Source organism: Arvicanthis niloticus, chromosome 2 (assembly GCF_011762505.2).
Source record: "Arvicanthis niloticus isolate mArvNil1 chromosome 2, mArvNil1.pat.X, whole genome shotgun sequence".
Taxonomy (NCBI): domain Eukaryota; kingdom Metazoa; phylum Chordata; class Mammalia; order Rodentia; family Muridae; genus Arvicanthis; species Arvicanthis niloticus.
In genome coordinates, this window is record NC_047659.1 from 136,165,148 (window position 1) to 136,185,422 (window position 20,275).

At 50.2% G+C, this 20,275-nt stretch overlaps 1 protein-coding gene across 4 annotated transcripts in view; it reads right to left on the reverse strand.

Annotated features, from left to right (window-relative positions):
- Positions 1–9,930: 9,930 nt before the first annotated feature.
- Kcnb1 (potassium voltage-gated channel subfamily B member 1) overlaps positions 9,931–20,275 on the reverse strand; it is a 90,889-nt gene continuing 80,544 nt past the window's right edge. The window contains exons 3-4 of one of the 4 annotated variants that reach the window (XR_013109008.1): positions 15,110–20,258; positions 9,931–14,839 (exon numbers count right to left, since the gene is read on the reverse strand). Coding sequence is in view for 1 of the 4 variants with exons in the window: in XM_076930266.1 (XP_076786381.1) it covers positions 18,252–20,258 (2,007 nt within the window). In the remaining 3 variants the exon portion in view is untranslated. Of the gene's footprint in view, positions 20,259–20,275 lie in introns of all 4 variants that reach the window. The other 3 variants (XR_013109010.1, XR_013109009.1, XM_076930266.1) reach the window with 3 other exon arrangements.

The following is a 20,275-nucleotide window of genomic DNA, read 5'->3' on the forward strand; positions in this document are numbered from 1 at the left end:
TATTTCCTGGAATTGGGATCTTGACTGTCTGCACTCCGTCGGAAATTGAGTCAGTAAAGAGCCTCATTTATATTAATCGGGCCTGGAGTCTGACTCGAGGAGCCCAGACAAGGATGGATGGCAGCAATCGCCCTCCGAGCTCTGCGAGGGGAACAGCTGCCCCTGACTTGAGGCTAAGACTCAGGATGAGGGACTCCTCATGTGGCCTAGATTCCAGCCATCACTGCCCACGCTTTGGAGAGAGCTATAGGCAGTTTGCCTTGTCAGAGGCAGCTTGATGGGCTCCCTGGCCTCTCCTGTCTTCTACCCTTACCCTTTCCCTCATCCATCCCTGCAGCCACACTGGCTTCACAGAGCATTCCTGCCCCAGGACCTTTGCACTTGCTGGACCCTGCCCTAGGCTGTTGTTCTTCCTGCTTATCCAGTGGCAAGCTCATCCCTCTTGGCAACTCAGTTATACTACCACCATCTCAAAGAGGCTTTGTCTGATTGTCTCTCTAGGGCCACAGTCTCCAGTGCCCACCTGTTTCACGTTCTCCATTGTGCCTAGTGACAACCTATTCTCTTATCTGACTATGTATTTATATGTTGACTATTTTGCTTCATGAGAATATTGAACCCATAGAAACATCCTTTGTCTCCCTTGGGCTTGGCTCAGAAAGGACATCTCATAAATATTCATGAAGCAACCGTTAAGCTCAGCAGAGTCCTTCTGAGCACCTGTCCTAGGTGAGGCCTTGTGCTCAAGAGTAAGACAAGGTGGGTCCCAGCATGGAGGGAGCAAGAGACAAACTGTGGCAATTGACTTCAGCTGAGCGTGACAAAGATTTTTATAAAACACCACACATTTAAACTCAACCTCAGCCCCTGGATCCAGCTATGACATCAGGAAGCACAGAGAAGTGAAGTCACTCATCCGAGGTCACACAGCTAGAAAATAAAGCAGCCAGGATTGGAGTCCTAGTGGCTCCTACCACCTCCTTGTGGTAATCAATCAGCCTATGCAAGAGATGGAGGTTAGAATCTTCCAACCTGTGGGCTGTGATTGGAGAGGCGACAGAGGCTGCAGGAGGCCAGAGGAAGCCAGGCTTTGATGGAGGGAGAATGAGGACCCCTGCGGGGTGTTCTATGTGGGTTCCCATGCTGTGATGAACACTACCAGCAAAAAGCAGCCGACCCCACCCTGTAGCTCCACACTGCACTCCCTCACTGAGGGAAGCCAGGGCAGAAGCTCAAGGCAGGGAGCCTGGAGGTACCAACTGATGGAGAGATGCTGCTGACCGGCTTGTTTCCCAACTTTCAGCCTGCTTTCTTATTCCACCCAGGACCACCAGCCGAGGGAGGACCAACCAGAATTCTGGAGGTGGAAGGTGGTGGCAGCTTGGAACTGTGCACTTCAAAGTGGTCAGGATGGAGCCAGGCTTGTGGCTAACACCTGCCATCCCAGCACTCAGGAGGTAGAAACCAAATGATCAGAAGTTCAAAGCCATTCTCAGCTACATAGCAAGTTTGAGGTAGCTTGGACTACATGAGACCATGATATTTTTTTAAAAGAAGAAGAGGAGGAGGAGGAGGAAGAAGAGGAAAAAGAAGAAGAAAGAAAGAAGAATGCTGGGCAGTGGTGGCGCATGCCTTTAACTCCAGCACTTGGGAGGCAGAGGCAGGCGGATTTCTGAGTTCGAGGCCAGCCTGGTCTACAGAGTGAGTTCCAGGACAGCCAGGGTGACACAGAGAAACCCTGTCTCGAAAAAACAAAACAAAACAAAACAAAACAAAACAAGAAAGAAGAAGGAAGAGGAGAAAGAAGAGGAGGAAGAGGAAGAGAGAGAGGAGGAGGGTCTGGAGAGATGACTCATTGGTTAGAAGCACTTGATGTTCTCCCAGAGGACTTGGGTTTGAGTGTCAGGCCCCATATGCCTTTCACTCCCTTTCTAGGGATCCCATTCTCTCTTCTGGCTTCCCAGGGCACCAGATGCATATGTGAAGGCAAAACATCCATGTCCAAAAAGTGACAAATAAATAAATAAATAAATAAATAAAAGCAAGAAAGAAGAAGAGGAGGGGGGAGGGGAGGAGGAAGAAGAGGAGGGAGGTAGTGGTTATGGATGCTACATGTATTTCACCAGAACAAAGGAGTTGGAGAAAGGAGACCAGGCTTCTGTCCTTGGTTCGTTCACTCTGGGGAACATCAGTTACAGGGACACTGTTTCAACAGAGAATTAGATGAGGTTCCGAGGCCTCTGGTCTGCAGATGCTCACAGACAGCCACACCTTGTAGGACTGAGGACCATCTTAGGAACACCTCTCTCTACTCTCCCAGCCTCCAGTGACTCCAGGCCCGGTCACCCTCCGGCTGCACATCAGTAAGACTCCTTTGCAAATCCACTGGTAAAGACGTTCTCAGATCACTGAGCCCCAGAAACAGCGAGATAGTAAATGTTTATGAATGTTCAGGCCACTGGGAGACACAGTAACTTGGTTTACAGTGACAGACAAAGGTGAAGGAAAGATGATGATTTCGTGGTTTAGTCATTATGGTGAATCTCTCTGTGCTATCTCATGGGCTGTTGCTCTGAATGCATTAGTACATGTGCTAGATGCTCGATAGAAGAGTTTGGTGTTTTCTGGGACTGCTGATTGTGGAGTGCTTGGCCTGGGCCATAGTCTCACTAAGGAGCAATTCTACACCCCGGGCTGCAGTGAGAGTAACCAATGAGACCCACAAGCAGGGAGGGCACACTTGCACAGCTAGGCTTCTGTTTTGTTTCTCAAGACAGGGTTTCTCTGGGTAGCCCTGGCTGTTCTGGAATTCGCTCTATAGACTAGGCTGGCCTCAGACTCAACAGAGATCTGTCTGCCTCTGCCTCCTGAGTGCTGGGATTGGCCACTAGTGCCCAGCTAGGTTTTTGAGGCTGAGGCAGTATTTTGAGTTTGGAGCCAATCCAGAGCAATATGGTGAAACCCTGTTTCAAAAAGAAAAAAAAAAAAGGGGGTGGGGGGAACAGGAATAATGGCTCATGCGTTAGATTTAGTGTTCAGAGGCAGAGGCAGGAGGATATCTGTGAGTTTGAGGTCACCCTGGTCTACATAGTGAATTCCAGGACAGACGGAGTTACATAGAGATTATGTCTCAAAGGCAAACAAATAAAACCAACAAGCAAAAACAAAAAGACGAGATAAATGGTACAGGCTGGAGAGAGGGTTCAGTAGTTAAATTTAGCTACTGGTCTTCCAAAAAACCTGAATTTGGCTCCCAGCCCCCACATGAAGGGCTCCAGGGGATCCTAATCCAGTGCCCTCTTCTGTGGGCACTGCAAACAGTGCCACCGCCGCTGCCACCTCTGCCAGCAGCAGCAGCAACAACAGAAAACAAAAATGTCAAAAAAAAAAAAAAAAATGCAATGAAGCCTGCCATAATTGAGCACCTACTATGAGGCCTGCCATAATTGAGCACCTACTATATGCATATGCCTGTTCTTGGGATAAACACTAAAGCCTTAACTGAAGCTCCCAGCAGCACTCCGTATACCAACTGTCATCACCTCATCTTAGACTAGGAAGTCACAGAGGTTCAGACAGACAGTTATAGCTCTGGGTCACACAGCAACAACGATTTGGTATAGCTAGAACTTGAACTCAGCTGCTTCAAACCCCCAACTATTTTAAACCAAAGCGCTGACCTGAAGCTGGGACTATCCCAAAAGCCCACTGTTTTCATTCAGTAGCCCCTGCCTGGCCCAGGGCTCATTGCCCAAGTGTCTGACAACGGGATCATTTGTTCCTTTACCCTCCAATTATACAGCGAAAGCCTTTCACATTGGGCAAGGGGGCAGTCTTGGGAGCCTCCCTTTTGCCATTCTGAGGTTCCTCTCCCAGCTGGTAAATAGCTGGACCTAGAGTGAGAGAATGGCGAGAGAGAGAGAGAGAGAGAGAGAGAGAGAGAGAGAGAGAGAGAAAGCAGGTGGACACAGAGAATACTCACAGAGAGTGCAGGTGCACATACAGAGAGAGTTCAGGTGCACACAGAGAGAGTGCAGGTGCACACACAGAGTGCAGGTACACACAGAGAGAATGCAGGTGCACACAGAGAGAGTGCAGGTGCACACACAGAGTGCAGGTACACATACAGAGAGAGTGCAGGTGCACACAGAGAGAGTGCAGGTGCACACAGAGTGCAGGTGCACATACAGAGAGAGTGCAGGTGCACACAGAGTGCAGGTGCACATACAGAGAGAGTTCAGGTGCACACAGAGAGAGTGCAGGTGCACACAGAGTGCAGGTGCACATACAGAGAGAGTTCAGGTGCACACAGAGAGAGTGCAGGTGCACACAGAGAGAGTGCAGGTGCACACAGAGAGAGTGCAGGTGCACACACAGAATGCAGGTACACATACAGAGAGAGTGCAGGTGCACACAGAGAGAGTGCAGGTGCACACAGAATGCAGGTGCACATACAGAGAGAGTGCAGGTGCACACAGAGTGCAGGTGCACATACAGAGAGAGTTCAGGTGCACACAGAGAGAGTGCAGGTGCACACAGAGTGCAGGTGCACATACAGAGAGAGTTCAGGTGCACACAGAGAGACTGCAGGTGCACACAGAGAGAGTGCAGGTGCACACAGAGTGCAGGTGCACATACAGAGAGAGTGCAGGTGCACACAGAGAGAGTGCAGGTGCACACAGAGAGAGTGCAGGTGCACACACAGAGTGCAGGTACACACAGAGAGAATGCAGGTGCACACAGAGAGAGTGCAGGTGCACACACAGAGTGCAGGTACACATACAGAGAGAGTGCAGGTGCACACAGAGAGAGTGCAGGTGCACACAGAGTGCAGGTGCACATACAGAGAGAGTGCAGGTGCACACAGAGTGCAGGTGCACATACAGAGAGAGTTCAGGTGCACACAGAGAGAGTGCAGGTGCACACAGAGTGCAGGTGCACATACAGAGAGAGTTCAGGTGCACACAGAGAGAGTGCAGGTGCACACAGAGAGAGTGCAGGTGCACACACAGAATGCAGGTACACATACAGAGAGACTGCAGGTGCACACAGAGAGAGTGCAGGTGCACACAGAGTGCAGGTGCACATACAGAGAGAGTGCAGGTGCACACAGAGTGCAGGTGCACATACAGAGAGAGTTCAGGTGCACACAGAGAGAGTGCAGGTGCACACAGAGTGCAGGTGCACATACAGAGAGAGTTCAGGTGCACACAGAGAGAGTGCAGGTGCACACAGAGAGAGTGCAGGTGCACACAGAGTGCAGGTGCACATACAGAGAGAGTGCAGGTGCACACAGAGAGAGTGCAGGTGCACACAGAGAGAGTGCAGGTGCACACAGAGTGCAGGTGCACATACAGAGAGAGTGCAGGTGCACACAGAGAGAGTGCAGGTGCACACACAGAGTGCAGGTGCACACAGAGAGAGTGCAGGTGCACACACAGAGTACAGGTGCATGCAGAGAGAGTGCAGGTGCACACAGTGCATACACATGCTACCCCAGCCCTGCTCCCTCCAGTGTTTCATTGGGGACTTTTAATCAGCCCCAGGCAACTCCAGCAAGCTGCCTCTGCACAAACCGCTCTCCAGATAGCTGCTGGAGGCCATGTGGCTGGCAAAAGAGCTAGGTCTCCAAACAGGCCCTAAGCTCAGGCCATGGGCATGGGCACACCCACTGTGCTGAGCAGTGGGGCTAGGCAATCCAACAACATAGCCTTTTTTTTTGAGTGGGTCTTAAGTGTGTACTTGGGCACAACAGGAGAGGAGCCAGACCAAGCCTGGTGGGGGCTCAGAGGGACAAAGATGCTTCCAGAAGTCTGTGGCCTGGCCAGAGCTGAGATGGGCCTTTTGTTTCTCTGCTGTGCTGTCATACCTTACATTTTGTTTTATTTTGTAGACAGGGTTTCTCTCTTTATGTAGCCCTGGTTGTCTTAGAACTCGCTCTGTAGACCAGGCTGGGCTCCAACTCAGAGATACATCTGTCTCTGCATCACAAGTGCTGGGACTAAATATGTGCCACCATTAGTGAGGGGCTATGTTTTACAGACATTTTTAGCCTTGAGTTGCAGGAAGAGGGGTGGTTTCCACCACCACTGTGACATGTACACATGTGTGGGCACATCAGTGAGAATGTCATGAGTCTCACTTCCCAATTCTGAGAAAGGTATGCTCACTTTGACCCTGTGCTCTATTCTGTTCTTTGTATTCTACTGTACACTAGTCTTTAAAAGGCCCAGTCAGGGACTGGCAAGATTGCTCAGTGGTTAACAGTGAATTTAAGTACTAAGAGGAGCCTGGAAGAGATGAAGGTCAGGACTGAGGAGCCTGGCTGGGGGCTGCAGTCATCAAGGGACGGGGGTGGGGGGTCGGGGAGCTGGTGGCTCGGGAGATGGCATTGGAGTGGAAAGCCAGGATCCCGGCTCTATGGAGCCCAGAGGACTTAAAGGCCATTTACTTCAGCTTTGCCTGTTGTAGGGGAAGGATGGACGTAACTAGAATGCCGAGCTGTAAGAGACTAGCCTTTGCCACAGACAGGACACTACAGGGAAGCCTCACTGAAGAACTCAGTATGGTCCGGGATGCTCCCAGTGAGGGTGTGGAGGCTGTGAGGGGCAGGGTGGGCTGATCATAGGCAACTCTGAGGTGAAACACACAAGGGTAAAACAAAACACTCCACACGTTAGTGTGTGTACAAGCCTGTGTATGTGTGTGCGTGTGAGCTGTACACCAAGATTGCCTCTAGAAATGGACTAGGGCGCAGAGGCAGTAGGGGGATTTCTGACTTTGATGTTTGATCCCGTTCTAGTGGACCTCAGCTGGTGGTAACTTTGCTCTTCACCCCACCCTCACTGAATCCTTGGGGACAGCAGGAGATGTAACTGCAAGAGGGTGCTCCTGGCATCACGAGGGTGCTCCTGGCATCCAGGTTGGGGTTGGGGTTGCTAAGCACCCCACGGTTGTCAGAATGGCTCTACCCAAGAGGAAGACGGAGGATCTGCATGAAGACAGTCAAGTCTATTTCTAAAAGACAGCCTCTATGTTGAGGGTTTGAAACATCCTTTGGCTTCTTGGTTGCTAGGAAGCGGGTAACCAGAGGGAAGATAGTTTACATCTCAAATGGTCAAGTGGCAGAATCAGTTCCTGAGATCGTCTTTTATAGTAGATCTCTTCTGGGGAATAGCAGAATTTGTGGGGTTGTTTGTTTGGTTGGTTTTACCAACAGGAAACCCTCTATGAAGAATGGGTGGAATCAGTCATCTATGGCCCAGCCCTCCTCCAATGGCTGGTGAATAGACGGTAAACATCAGCTCTGAGAGGCAGACAACTAGACACACACACACGCACACGCACACGCACAGAAGGAAGCCATCAAGAGGTGAGAATCGGCTCATGCAGGAGAAGATGGTGTATGTTCAAACAAGGATGGCTCTGTGTCCTCACAGATGAAGGAGGCCATGCTGGGAATTCCCTCTGCAGGATCTGGCCTGACCGAGATGCAGTTCTATAAATGGACGTGTTTGTCTCCTTACTTTTTTTTTTTTTTTTTTTAGTTTACTAAGGTATTAATATAGTTTTAAGAAGTAAATATTTTTAGGTTGCAAAACTTGATTCTTCGTCTTTATATGATTATACCCCAAATCTTTGATCTGGAAGAAATAAAGGCCATGTATTTAAAAAGAAAGAAAGAAAGAAGGAAGGAAAGGAAGAAAGAAAGATCCTTTGTCCTATAGGCACTGGTGATGGGCCATGGTGTGGGCACTCACTTTTTTCTCATCTGCCATTGGGAAATAGGCCACTAGGCAGGCTTGTATGCATTTTCTTTCTTTCCTTCTTTTCATTCTTTCCTTCTTCCTTCCTTTTTTTTTTTTTTTTTTTTTTTTGAAACAGGGTTTCTCTGTGTAGCTTTGATTGTCCTGGATCTTGTTTGTTCTATACACCAGGCTGGCCTTGAACTCACACAGCTCTGCCTGCTTCTGCCTCCCAAGTGCTGAGATTAAAGGCACGTGCCAGCACCTCCTGGTTAACCACTTTTTAAAACCAAATGGAAAATGGCCTAGCCAGTGAAATTCAGTCCAGGGGGCTGGGGATTGCTTGGATGACCTTAACCCCTGACCTTGCGGCCTCCCCCTCTGCATGCCGGGAACACAGTGTGTGCCAGCGTGCCTAGTCTAGACAATGCTGGGGATAGAACCTACAGGCTAGGCCGGCCCTGGAGCCATTACCAGCTAGGAGTGGAGGCTTCAGAGCAGCATGTGGCTGAGTCCCAGTGGAGTGGATGACTGTAGTTGATGTATTGTGACATCAGAGTCACCCCGGTAAAGCTGCTGCTGACCTTCAGTGTCGTAAAAACCACAGGAGAACAAGTGCTTCAGGTTGCTAGGTGCTGGGGTAATCTGGTTCACAGTAGTTGGAAAAAAAAAGGATGCTCTTGACCTTGGTACTCAGGGCAAAGAGCTAACACTGGTGGATATTTCTGGTCCATTGTTCTGGTCAGTTTATAGCTGTGACTGGTCTATGGCTGTGGTCAGCCTGTGGCTGTGTCTGGCCTGTGTCTGGCATGTGTCTGTGGTCAGCCTGTGGCTGTGACTGGCCTGTGTCTGGCATGTGTCTGTGGTCAGCCTGTGGCTGGGGGTGGCATGTGGTTGTGGTCAGCCTGTGTCTGTGTCTGGCCTGTGTCTGTGGTCAGTCTGTGGCTGGCATGTGGTTGTGGTTAGTCTGTAGCTGTGTCTGGCCTGTGGTTGTGGTTAGTCTGTGGCTGGGGCTGGCATGTGGTTGTGGTCAGTCTGTGGCTATGGCTGTGACTGGCCTGTGGTTGTGGTCAGCCTGTGGCTGGGGCTGGCATGTGGTTGTGGTCAGCCTGGGGCTGGGGCTGGCATATGGTTGTGGTCAGCCTGTAGCTATGACTGGCATGTGACTGTGTGACTGGCCCGTGGCTGTGGTCAGCCTGTAGCTGTGGGTGGCCTGTGGCTGTGACTGTGGCTAGCCCATGGCTATGGCTGTGGTCAGCTAGTGGTATGGCTGTCCTGCACACGCACCCCCATTGGCCATTACATGTAAAGGAACTAAAGTTATCACTAACACTCAGAAGCTGGCAGATCACTTGTATAATAGAGATTTCTGATTCTTTCTCAACATTATTATTTACATTTATCTGTGTGTCTTTGTGTGTGTGTGTGTGAGAGAGAGAGAGAGAAAAAGAGAGAGAGAGAGAGGCCACAGTATGCCTGTAGAAATCAGAGGACAACTAACTTGTGGAGTTGTCTCTCTCCTTCTACCATGTGGGTCTGAGTGATCAAACTCAGGTCACCAGGAGGCTAGGCAGCAAGTGCCTTTACTTGTTAAGTCATTTTGTGCCAGCTCCAGATTTCTAGTTCTTGTAAGATATGGCACTGCTATCCTCTTCTCCAGGGGACAGGAACCAGCTGGAGATGATAGCGTGGTGGGTGTGTCTTCCAGCTACCCACCCCCACCCCTTCCTTTATTCCGGGAATCCAGGTTGCTTTGCAAGTCTGTCACCCTTTCTGCCTTGTGAGTATTCCTTCTTTGAAGAGACTGTTAATTTGTTTTGGGCTTTGGGAGACTGGAATCTCCTAAATCCCAGTTGCCTGGAGCTGCTGCTCCCGCTCCCACTCCCAGGAGTGATGGATGACTGTCATGCACCAAGTTGCCTCCTCGTTTTTACAGTGAAACATTCCTATAGGAAAGGGGTACCCTGGTAGAGCAGCCTTGAGAACCACATGGCCGGCATTGGGTTGTGATTCACAGACACAGGCTTGTGTATTGGGGGTGAAAAGCCAGCTGCATTTTTCATGCACCCACTCTTGATGGACCTTCCAGGCCCCCACACTCTCAGATTCAGCCTTTCTCACAGACACCCCCCCAGCCCACCCAAGCCTCCTCCCTCTCCCAGAAATAAGCCAAGCATCAGCAGACTTGTTTTCTCCGGATCTTTTATTTGAACGCTGCAGACTTCATTAAGGGACCATTTGCTTGAAAAGTCTTAAACATGTGAACTTTTTTGTGTTTTTTACAAGACAGGACAGCAGCCGAAGGTCACACAGGGGTCACAAGTCCATCTCACCACATGCAGAAGACGACACTGGGGTTTTGTTGGTTCCCTTAGGTGTGCACTCATGTGCACGTATGAGCACATGCACACCGATGTGCGCTGTCACATGAACAGGAAGGGCTAGAGCCTTCTACTAATGAAGGTTGAACAGGACTCATGAACACAACCCAAAGAAAAGTGGCTGAGGACCCTGGTGGATTATGGCTAATATGGTTGGCTTGGCCTCCTTGAAAGGTGGGGCAATCAGAATGGCTTTGCTGGCAGAAGAACCCCGGCCTTATGTTGTGGGGTCCTGGGGAGGGACAGAGAGTCTGAGCTGATGGGATTGGGGCACTTGTCATTGTAAGGGGACCTTCCGGGCTCAGAGAAAAGAAGGGACCATTGGTTTTTTTTTTTTTTTTTTTACAGCTCAGGTAAAGAGATCCAACGGCAGACACTGGCTCCCATGTTCCTTCCCTAGTCAAGTCCCACATACCCCGCTCCCCTACCTTGGACCCTTGGCTTGGACTCCTGGATAACCACTATAGTTTCCATGTGACTCCCTGTGAGTAGAACTGAAGTAGAACAAGAAGGAAGACAGCCAATGCTGGCCAGCCTCAGGATGGGGGGGCTTTGAGTACACCATGACCCCTATTAGCTTGAGGCTACCAACGTCAAATGTGGGCATTGTTGTGACTCCAGATATGGTCACAGAAGAGATGGCATTTGTGGGGACAGTTCAGAGAGAGGAGGACTTCCACTCTTCCCTTCCCAGCCAGGTGAGAATCCAGCACTGGCCTCTTTGCCCATTCAGCCGAGCATCCTCACATGCACACCCCCAAAACATAGGCTGGCTGACGGCTGTGTGCTATCAGTGCACTGGCAGAGTGCCTTGAGGTCCTGGTGTAGAAAAAGGGGACGCCTTGCTCTTTAGCTTGGACTGGAGCCGAATGGGCCCAGAGAGAAAGAGGACAACTGTCCTGCACTTCCTGTAGCCACATCTGGCTCTTGGATGCCCAACGGTCTCAGGCATCGGTCTCGGGCATTTCAAACCTCAGGGAAGCCCAGAGGCTGGGAGCTCTGCTGTTGAATTAGACCCTTGGGGGTCTCGTCTGTGGTGCAGACCTGTCTATCTAAACCTGTCTGAGATTCCTGTGTGGCTTGGAGCTCATCTATGTGGGACAGAATTGGGCAGCCCCACATTTCCCTCGGCTGCTTAGTAACTGCAACTGAGTGTCTTGGGAAACATGTCTGTGGGCTGAGAGTTTGTAAACCAGTTCCTATTTAATTTAGTTAGAAGACAGTAGTCCAGGTAACCCTACTGATCTACTTCGCCTTTCAAAACCACCTAGGTTTGGGCTCACTCTGAAGTTCACATACCACCTCTTCCACACCCCCTGTATCCAATGAAGGAGAGCTCACCAGCTCTGTGCTGTGTGGAGACAGACAGCATTCCCTTTGGGGACGAATGTGGTAAGGCAGGCTTTCCTCTTGGAAGCAGCTGGAGCCTAGTTTCCCCCATAAAGCTGGACTATAATTACCTCTGCTGTTTTTATTTTTCTAGATTTATTTCTTGGGCAGAGACCTTTAAAGATCTTGACTAGGTTTACTTTTATTTAACAAGAAAAAAAGAAAGCCCTTTTGGAATGGCGCCATTTGGAATTGGTTGGGCAGTGGGTGGCTGGCTTGTGGGGTGATCACTGAGTCTCTTTGAGGGCACAGGGTATAGGGGACAGGGCTGAAGCACCATGCTGTGGCCAACCACAGGTGAGACTGTGGGTTGGCCCTTTACTGGCCGGGGAAAGAGCAGCGTGCATCTCTTCCCGAGGTGGTCCTTGTTAGGCCATTGGGAATGGGTTGGATAATGGTTGGCAGGGTCAGAAAAATAGCAAGAGCAGATTTAGGATGTTGAGTCCTCTGTTGTGGCTTCCTGCTTTAGTGCCTCCTGGGATGGCCCAATCCTATAACCTGAGGTCCCAGTAGCTCTGCTCCAAGTGCTTGTCTATGAGGCTTGAACCTGGACCCAGAATGTTTAAGACACCTATGCAGATACCCACATGTGCACGAAGGCCATGGACACACACACACACACACACACACACACACACACACACAAACACACACACACACAAGAAAGAATTGCTTTGAGTTTCCAGTCCCATTTTGTAGTAATGCCAAGGCCCATTTGTGCATTATTGAGCCTCCCTGGGAGTACCTGCCATACACTGGGTAGTCTGGATCCCCTTGCCCATCTTACCCATCATGCACTGTGTTCCTTGAGCAGACAACCCACCCTGCTGAGAAAGGGCTTGATTGCTTTGAGCTGAAATGGACAACTCATCTTGCGTGGCTACTTCTTTGGGCCAACTCCTCATCCATGCGCTCCTGCTGGCTTTTAGATTTCTTCAGGACCTTGGCTGAGAGGGACAGAGGTAGGGCTAGACATAGAGAGGACGGCTCAAACGACTGACAGCCCCTTCTAAATTAGGTTCAAGTCACCATTTGGAAATTTTGAGAGAAATTCTAGGACAAGGAGAGAAGGTCAGAGGGTACCCTCTCTTTCTTGGGAAGACAGCTAATGTTTACTTATCTGGACAGCAAACATCAGAAACAACATGACAGCAATTTTTAATTTTGTTCTTATGCAAAAGTTGCACATATACATATGCACACAAACACCCATGCATACACATGCATGTGCATGTACACCACACACAATCTCTCTCTCTCTCTCTCTCTCTCTCTCTCTCTCTCTCTCTCTCTCTCTCACACACACACACACACACACACACAAAATCTTGTCTATTTTATTTGGCTCTGGAACAAACCAGATTACCAGGAATTTTAGGGATGGGAGAAATGGATTAGAATCATGTTCCAAATTAATAAATTCAGGGGCTGGAGATGTAGCTCAGGGTTGAGTGCTTGTCTGACACAGCCAAGGCCCTAGTTAGGTCCCCAGTACCACAAAACAGAACAAATCTAAGGAGAAGGAAAGAAAATCCAACCATTAGAATATTAAATTTGCATTTGGGTAGCATCCTCTTGGGGTTCTTTCACATCACTGTCTGAGATGGGGCTATTCTGGCTTGATTCAAATCTCTGGCACTGGCAGAGCTCAGAGTCCAGAGCTGAGGCAGATAGGTGACTGGCTGGGCATGGGAGGCAATCTGATTGGCTTTTCTTGTTGTCCTGTGTAAGCGGATGGTTGGCAAACCCCTTTCACTCCATGTGGAGTCTGTCCACCACCTGTCCCTAGGCTCAAAATTGTTTCCAATGGATGTTCAGGACTGACCAAGGACTGGATGGAGACTTGAAAAAGTAGAAGCTGGAAAAATGCTGCCACCTTTGCCTCAAGTCTCGTGTTGGCACAGCTGAGAGGGCCTGGGTGGGGCGATCACAGCTTTGGACTGTCACTCCTCAACATTTGGCTACAAGGCTGTCTGGACAATGGTTTCTGGTAAGATTGTGAGAAATGGAATGGAGATGCAACACACTCTTCTGAGGTTGCTGGAGCCTGCACACACCCTTGTCCTTGGATCCAGTTGGTGGCCTTGGGAAGCAGGATGCTGGACTTGGGGACAGTCTGGCCAGGAGGGACTCAGGAATGTTTCTGAGCTCAGAGACAAGTTTGCTGGCAGGAGGGTCTTGATTCTAATATTTCTGGGAACTAGAAAGCCCAGCCCTTTATGATTTGGGGAGGGAAGGGTGTGAGCTTCTGGCAGCCCAGGTCCCATCTGCACCTGTCTTCACCTGGCTTGCTCTTGTGCACCTAGATTCTTAAGAGTGACAACCAGGGAACATAGACCTGATGAGAAAAGACACAGCAGCTTTCCTGGACCCTCATCACCTACCCATTGCCAGGAACTCCATCTTCCAGGATATCAAACCCCAGGCTTTTCCCATCTCCAGACAAGTAGAATCCAACAGAAACAAAACAAAACAAAACAAAACAAAACAAAACAAAACAAAACAAAAAAATCAGCCCAAGGGACAGTGGGAAGGAATGACAGAGAGCAAAAAAGACCAGCTATGCAAAGGAACAACAATAAACTCCCCAAGATATCACTCTGTTACAAAATAAATTAGACTCAATTGCCCTATTATAAATATACTAAAAAATACATATATGTATATATTTTATCTGAACAAAAAAATAGACTACTCTGAGATGTGTGGACGTCCTAGGATATAGATGCTGCTAGAGCCAGAAAAATGGCAACAGAAAATGCGGAGGTAAGTCTTATTTCCAGGTGTGGCCTGGGCTGGTTTGGGTGGCCCTGGCCCAGTGACATGAAAGCATTTGGGGGTTGTCATATAAACAATAATAGGTTAGGAAGTGCCCGGGGCTAGAGTGTTCTGTTGTCCTTTTGGGGACCTCGGAGCCCCCATCTTCCTCCTGCCAACCTCTCAGATACACATACACAAAGTCTGTCTCCAAGGAGCATGTTCTAGAAGCTTTTCTGTGTATCCTCTCCCCTTTGGTTCAGTGTAGCCTGTGGTTATTTTACTTGAGACAAAGTTGGCAGAGAACTAAGGAAGAGAGCTATTCATACATCTATACCTATCTATCTATCTAGAGAGACCTGGCTTTAGGGACCTTTGTCTGTGATGAACTTTAAATATCCCCTTGTTCATGAACTAGACATTCCAGCCATGACCAGAGTCAGACAAATACATAATTATAAATATTGACAATACATTACAGTTGAACAGAAGAGGATGTTGTTGCGTCTCATTTCCTCCTTAGAGATGTGGACCTTCTCAGGAGAAGGGACAGAGACAAGGCTGCAGCTACGGAACACAGAGGAGATGGAGAGAAGGTGAGACTCGGTAGGAAAAAAAGCTCGTATAACCGTCAGGGTGAGCGGAGCAGGTTAAGGGTGGCTTCCTCCTGACTTTGGCGTTTCCTCTCTCCTCGATGACAAGTGTTCTCTCCCTCATCTAAATGTGCTTAAGGTGGAATCCCAGAGAGAGAGAGAGAGAGATCCCAGAGGTCACCCCAGACCTGCTGGTTTGGAGGCATCCAAAAATGCAAAGGGAAAAGAACTGGTTCGTCCTCACCTTGTCCACAGTAAGGCTTTCCCAGCGTGAAGGGCGTGCACAGCGGTCTGACGCCTGGCCTTTTCTGCTGTGGTGGGTGCTCGGATTCAGCTTCAGCTGGCTTCCTGATAGTCCTGTTGATTTCGTAACTGAACCAGGAGATCTTCACCTCCAGTCCCTGTTGTTACTTGGGTCCTTTCTTTTGCTCTAGTTGGGTCAGGTCAGGTGGACCACCAAGTTCAAGTGGCCTCTGCCTCTATATCCCAGCTCTTCTCTTCGCTGCTGAGACCCGTCTGTGGGATTCAGCTTCATCTTGGCAACCCAAGGTTTCCCAGTGCATGTAAACACAGGTACCCAGGTCAGGTATGTGCAACATGGGACTCTGTGTTCCTTCTTAGTAGGTGGAGGACTGGTAGGAAAATTTATAGTATTCTAACTTGAGTTACACGTGGAGGCGAAGCTATATTCCCACAGTACACACACACATAAGTGAAGGAAAGAAAAAGCCAACAAAAACCAAAACGGAAAACTCTTACGCATCGTCTACACTGTTTTGATGGTTGTCTCCATAGGAATTCTGTTGGACTTTGTGCAGCTAGGAAGGATATTCTGAATTCATCATTCTCTCTGTATAATGCTACTTTAAGGTCAGACAAAACACAAGAGGGAGGGACAGCCAGGTCCTACACAAGGCAGAAGGGGCCTTTGGTTACAAGGAAAGTCGCACCAAGTGGTTCTTAAAAAAGAAAGCAATCATTTCTACACTGTACACCCGCCATCGGCTCAACCAACCAATGAAATGCCTTGGTTTAAAGAAGGGGGCGGTAACTTTCTTCTGGCTATATATGGCTATGTTAAGACGTGTTTACTTCCTGATATGTAAAATAGACTATATCATCAGTAGGAGTTTTTTTACAGATAGCTCTAAAAATATCTGAATCGGAAATCACAACTATATACTTTTTATCAAAAAGCATTTGTTTGTTTCCCTGAATTTTCACATCTGTGCTGATGGGTGACTGATGAGTAACACAGAAGACAGACATGGAAGGTGGTCAGCAGAAAGTCCCGGGTCACCACCGCAGGCCCCCAGCACCAGGCTGAGCTCAGCAGGGGGCTGTGGAGGCCAGCCCCCAGCTTCCTGCCTCCAGGATGCTGCTGGTGCAGGTGACCCCACACTGTCTCAGCCCCTTTGCTTCTGTTTTGAGAAAGCTCTGAGGACGGATGGTGAGGCAGAGTCCACTTCTTATTTTTTTCATTAACACAGCAAAATACCAAGCTGTGCCCTCTGGAGGGAGGGGGACCCAGGCTTTTGGAGATGCCTAGAAGCATCACAAACTGTAGAAAACACTTTGAGGGTGGTGGGATGAGCCTTTACCATCCTACCTGGGACAGGGCCTGACCTCAGCCATGGAAACAAGAGAAGGCAAAACATCATGATGTGTGTGTGCTGAAGGGGGGGATCATGCCATCAAACTATTGGGCCGACCAGCCACACATGATACTGAGTGATAATGACTGTTGTCAGTGCTTTGTCAGGAAGACATGCCCGTCACTGTTCTGAGGACAGGGAGGAGGACACTACAGTACTTGGGACATTACCCACTCACACTATAGTAAGAAAACCGCATTGCCCCATTGTACCACAGACAGGCTGACCAACAGCATCACCGTAACTAGAGCATTGAGCAGACTGGTGTCACTGAGGAAGGGCCACTGGGTCACAAGCAGGCGGGACAGGAAGACTGACACCAGGCAGTACACGGGAACCTCGAGGGATACACATGGGTACTTATTGCTTTTGGCTGTGCCGTCTGCCAGATGGCTGCGGGAGGGAGCGTCGGGCTTTCAGGACAGACAGTAACACAGAACACACAATGGCCGGTTGACAGGAAAGAGCAGTACAACACCCGACACCCAACTCTTGCCACGCCCTTCTGAGACCAGTGTGTCTCTTGTACGCAGGACTTTAAGAGAGCCCTGCCCCCGGGAGCTGAGGACCTCTCCTGTCCCATGAGGGATGAGGGGTGATCCTGAGGGGTCACAGAAAAGCCCTGGACTCTGATGTGGCAACGGTAGACCCACTGTGGTCAGAAATGATCACAAGTAATACCCCAAGTGCAGGGCCTGCATGCGGCCCACGGGAAATAGTGCTTGTTTTAAAGTGTGAGATCCTGACACTGTCCCTGGTAGAACCTAGATTAGAAAAACATAAAGTGCTTTTTAAATTAACTTATTATTATTTTTTTTTAGCTTGAATACCACAGGGGGGGAAAAAAAGAACTTCCTCTTATAGTAGGTGTGTTCCCCACCACAGCCGAAAGTAGCCACAACTCTGCACAGGGCAGTTCAGTGAAGGATTTTTTTTCTTTTTTTTTTTTTTTTCATGTAGAAAATGAAATTTATTATTTTTTTAATGTTGTTTTTCAGTCACACACAGTCTCGTTGAATAACCTATCTCGTTTGCATATTTGACGCTTGCGTATCTCTTCAGTCCAGGCTGGCGCTGTTTGGAACACGCTTTCCTGTGACAGCCCTGGCTTATATCCCCTCGGCTGCGTGCCAACTGTCGGAACCCTTCCTGGAATGCCAGGTGGGCAGAAAGAGTTGAGTCTAAATTGTCAGCTCACCCTGACAGCATCTCAGAATAAAGCCCCAGGTACCACAGAATACTGAATCATTCGAACCACTTGTTTGTTTAAGCATTTATGCCCTTGGAGAGTGGCTGATGGAGGGGAGACTTCCTCATGATCAAGTGTCCTCTGTACCCTTCTAACAGGAGGGGTGACACCCAATATTGCTTGGTCAGCCCACTCTTTCACTAGCAGCCCCTTGCTCCAACACCCGCCTCAGCTGAAGCCATGAGAGATGCTGATGGCACACTCAGAGGCTGACAGGGCATCTGGAGGAGACTAGGAAGTGTGTGGCCTGGGCTAGGTCTTAGTGGTGGCTGTCAGCTCTGCTCTTGCCATCTCAGGAAAATGCTGTTAGATGTGGTCCCCATGACTTGTTGGTGTCCACAGACTTGTCATGGCTCTCAGGGTCTCTCCTGTCGCTGGGGCTCTGCGGGGGTGTGGGACTTGGGTCTCCGAGTTCACGCAGAACTCAGCGGCAGGCAAGCCAAGCATCCCTCTTCCTGCAAATGCCCTCTGTGGTAGGGAGCTCAGATACTCTGATCCCGAGTGCTCCCGTGTGCTCCTCCCCCAGGCAGCATGTGCACGTCGGGGGAGGTGTGGTTCTCCAGCTTGCATTTCTCTTGAGCCCCAGGGCCTTTTCCAGTCAACCCTTCTGAGGAGTAGACACAGTTCGGCCTTAAGAACTTAGGGGAGGTGGGTAAGGGGGAACTCTCAAAGTGGTTCTTCTCTGTTCTAGCTCCAATGCTCAACTTGGGGCTGGTATTCCCGTGGAGACTCTTGGGAGGACTGGAGTCCACACTGTAGAGCAGTTGACCCTCGTCATCTGTGTCGGTGTCTATGTACTGGTGAACCCCCGCCTCGAAGTTGAATGCTATTGCTGTGTGTTTCTCCGGGGAGCGAGGGGGTGTCCTGGCACTTGCTGTGGTGTAGATGGAGGACTCGGGGCTCAGCACAGGCTTGTCTAAGAGGGAGGCACACTCCAGTCCTGCGACCGCGGCTGCCGCGCCGCCTCTGTTCCTAAGAGGATCGTGATACAAACCCAGAGAGGGCAGCAGTGGGGTGGGATCACCCTCCATGAAGTTGACCTTGAGAGCTCGCAGCTTCATGGGGTTGTTGGTCTTCATGGAACTCCTGGGGCTCTCAACGAAGAAACCAGAGCGGCTGGCCTCAGGGATGGGGTTGGTCTCCATGAGTCTCCCGCCGCTGGCACCCAGAGCCCCCCGCCAGCCCACCTCCGGAGCTGTGCTGCCCCCAGCCTTGCTGGAGAGGGATGCCAGGGGACTGTGGGAGAATCTGGTGGCTTCTGGGAAGTCCGTGGCGCAGCTGATGAAGCTGTCAATACTGGACATGCTGCGCATGTCGATGACGCCCTCTGTGCGGGTGGGCAGCGGGGCCACGGGGCTGGGCATGCTGCCCATCTCCAGTTCTTCCTGTGGCTTGCTCTGTGGTGCCATCTCCTTGGTATTGAGGACAGGCTGAGACTGGGTCTTGGCCATCTTACTGTACATGTCTTGCAACTGCTGGACGTTCAAGTGCTGCGGACTAGACGAGGACCTGGCCTTCTCGGGGGATCCCTGCTCCTTGGTTTCAAAGGACTTACTGGAGCTGGTCTCGGAGAGTGCCCTCTTGGTCCATTTCCACTTGTTGGGAGACAGGTGGTTGTCCTGCACTTTGTCCTTCTTAGCCACGTTCTCCCCATTTTTCTCCACCACGATGTCCATCATCTCGATGCTCCGGGCGAAAGCGTCCTTCATGTTCATGGACACGATGCTGCCGTTCCTCTTGGCCCTCTCCAGAGCCTCTCTCCGCTTGATGGCTTTCTCCTGGCGCTTCTGCTCCTTGTAGAACTCGGAGAAGTTGTTGACAATGATGGGGATGGGGAGGGCAATCACCAGGACCCCAGCAATGCAACAGAGGCCCCCCACGATTTTCCCCAGGAGAGTCTTAGGGTAGATGTCTCCATAGCCAACGGTCGTCATGGTGATGGTAGCCCACCAGAAAGAGGCGGGGATGCTTTTGAACTTGGTGTCATCCTCATCCTTCTCGGCAAAGAAGACCAGGCTGGAGAAGATCATGATGCCCATGGCGAGGAAGAGGATGAGCAAGCCCAGCTCGTTGTAGCTCCTGCGCAGCGTGAAGCCCAAGGACTGCAGGCCGGTGGAGTGTCGGGCCAGCTTCAGGATCCGAAGGATGCGCATGATGCGGAAGATCTGGACTACTCGGCGCACATTCTGAAACTGCAGCACACTCTTGTTGGATTCTGTGAGGAAGATGGTGACATAGTAGGGCAGGATGGCCAGTAAGTCAATGGCATTGAGGGGGCCCTTAAAGAACTTCCACTTCTTGGGCGAGGACAGGAACCTCAGCAAGTACTCCATGGTGAACCATGCGATACACACCGCCTCCACGTGTGCCAGCTGCGGGTTATCCGTGCTCTGGCCGAATTCGTCCAGGCTCTGCAGCTCGGGCAGCGTGTTGAGTGACAGGGCGATGGTGGAGAGGACGATGAACATGATTGAGATGATGGCCAGGATCTGCGGGGAGAAGAGGG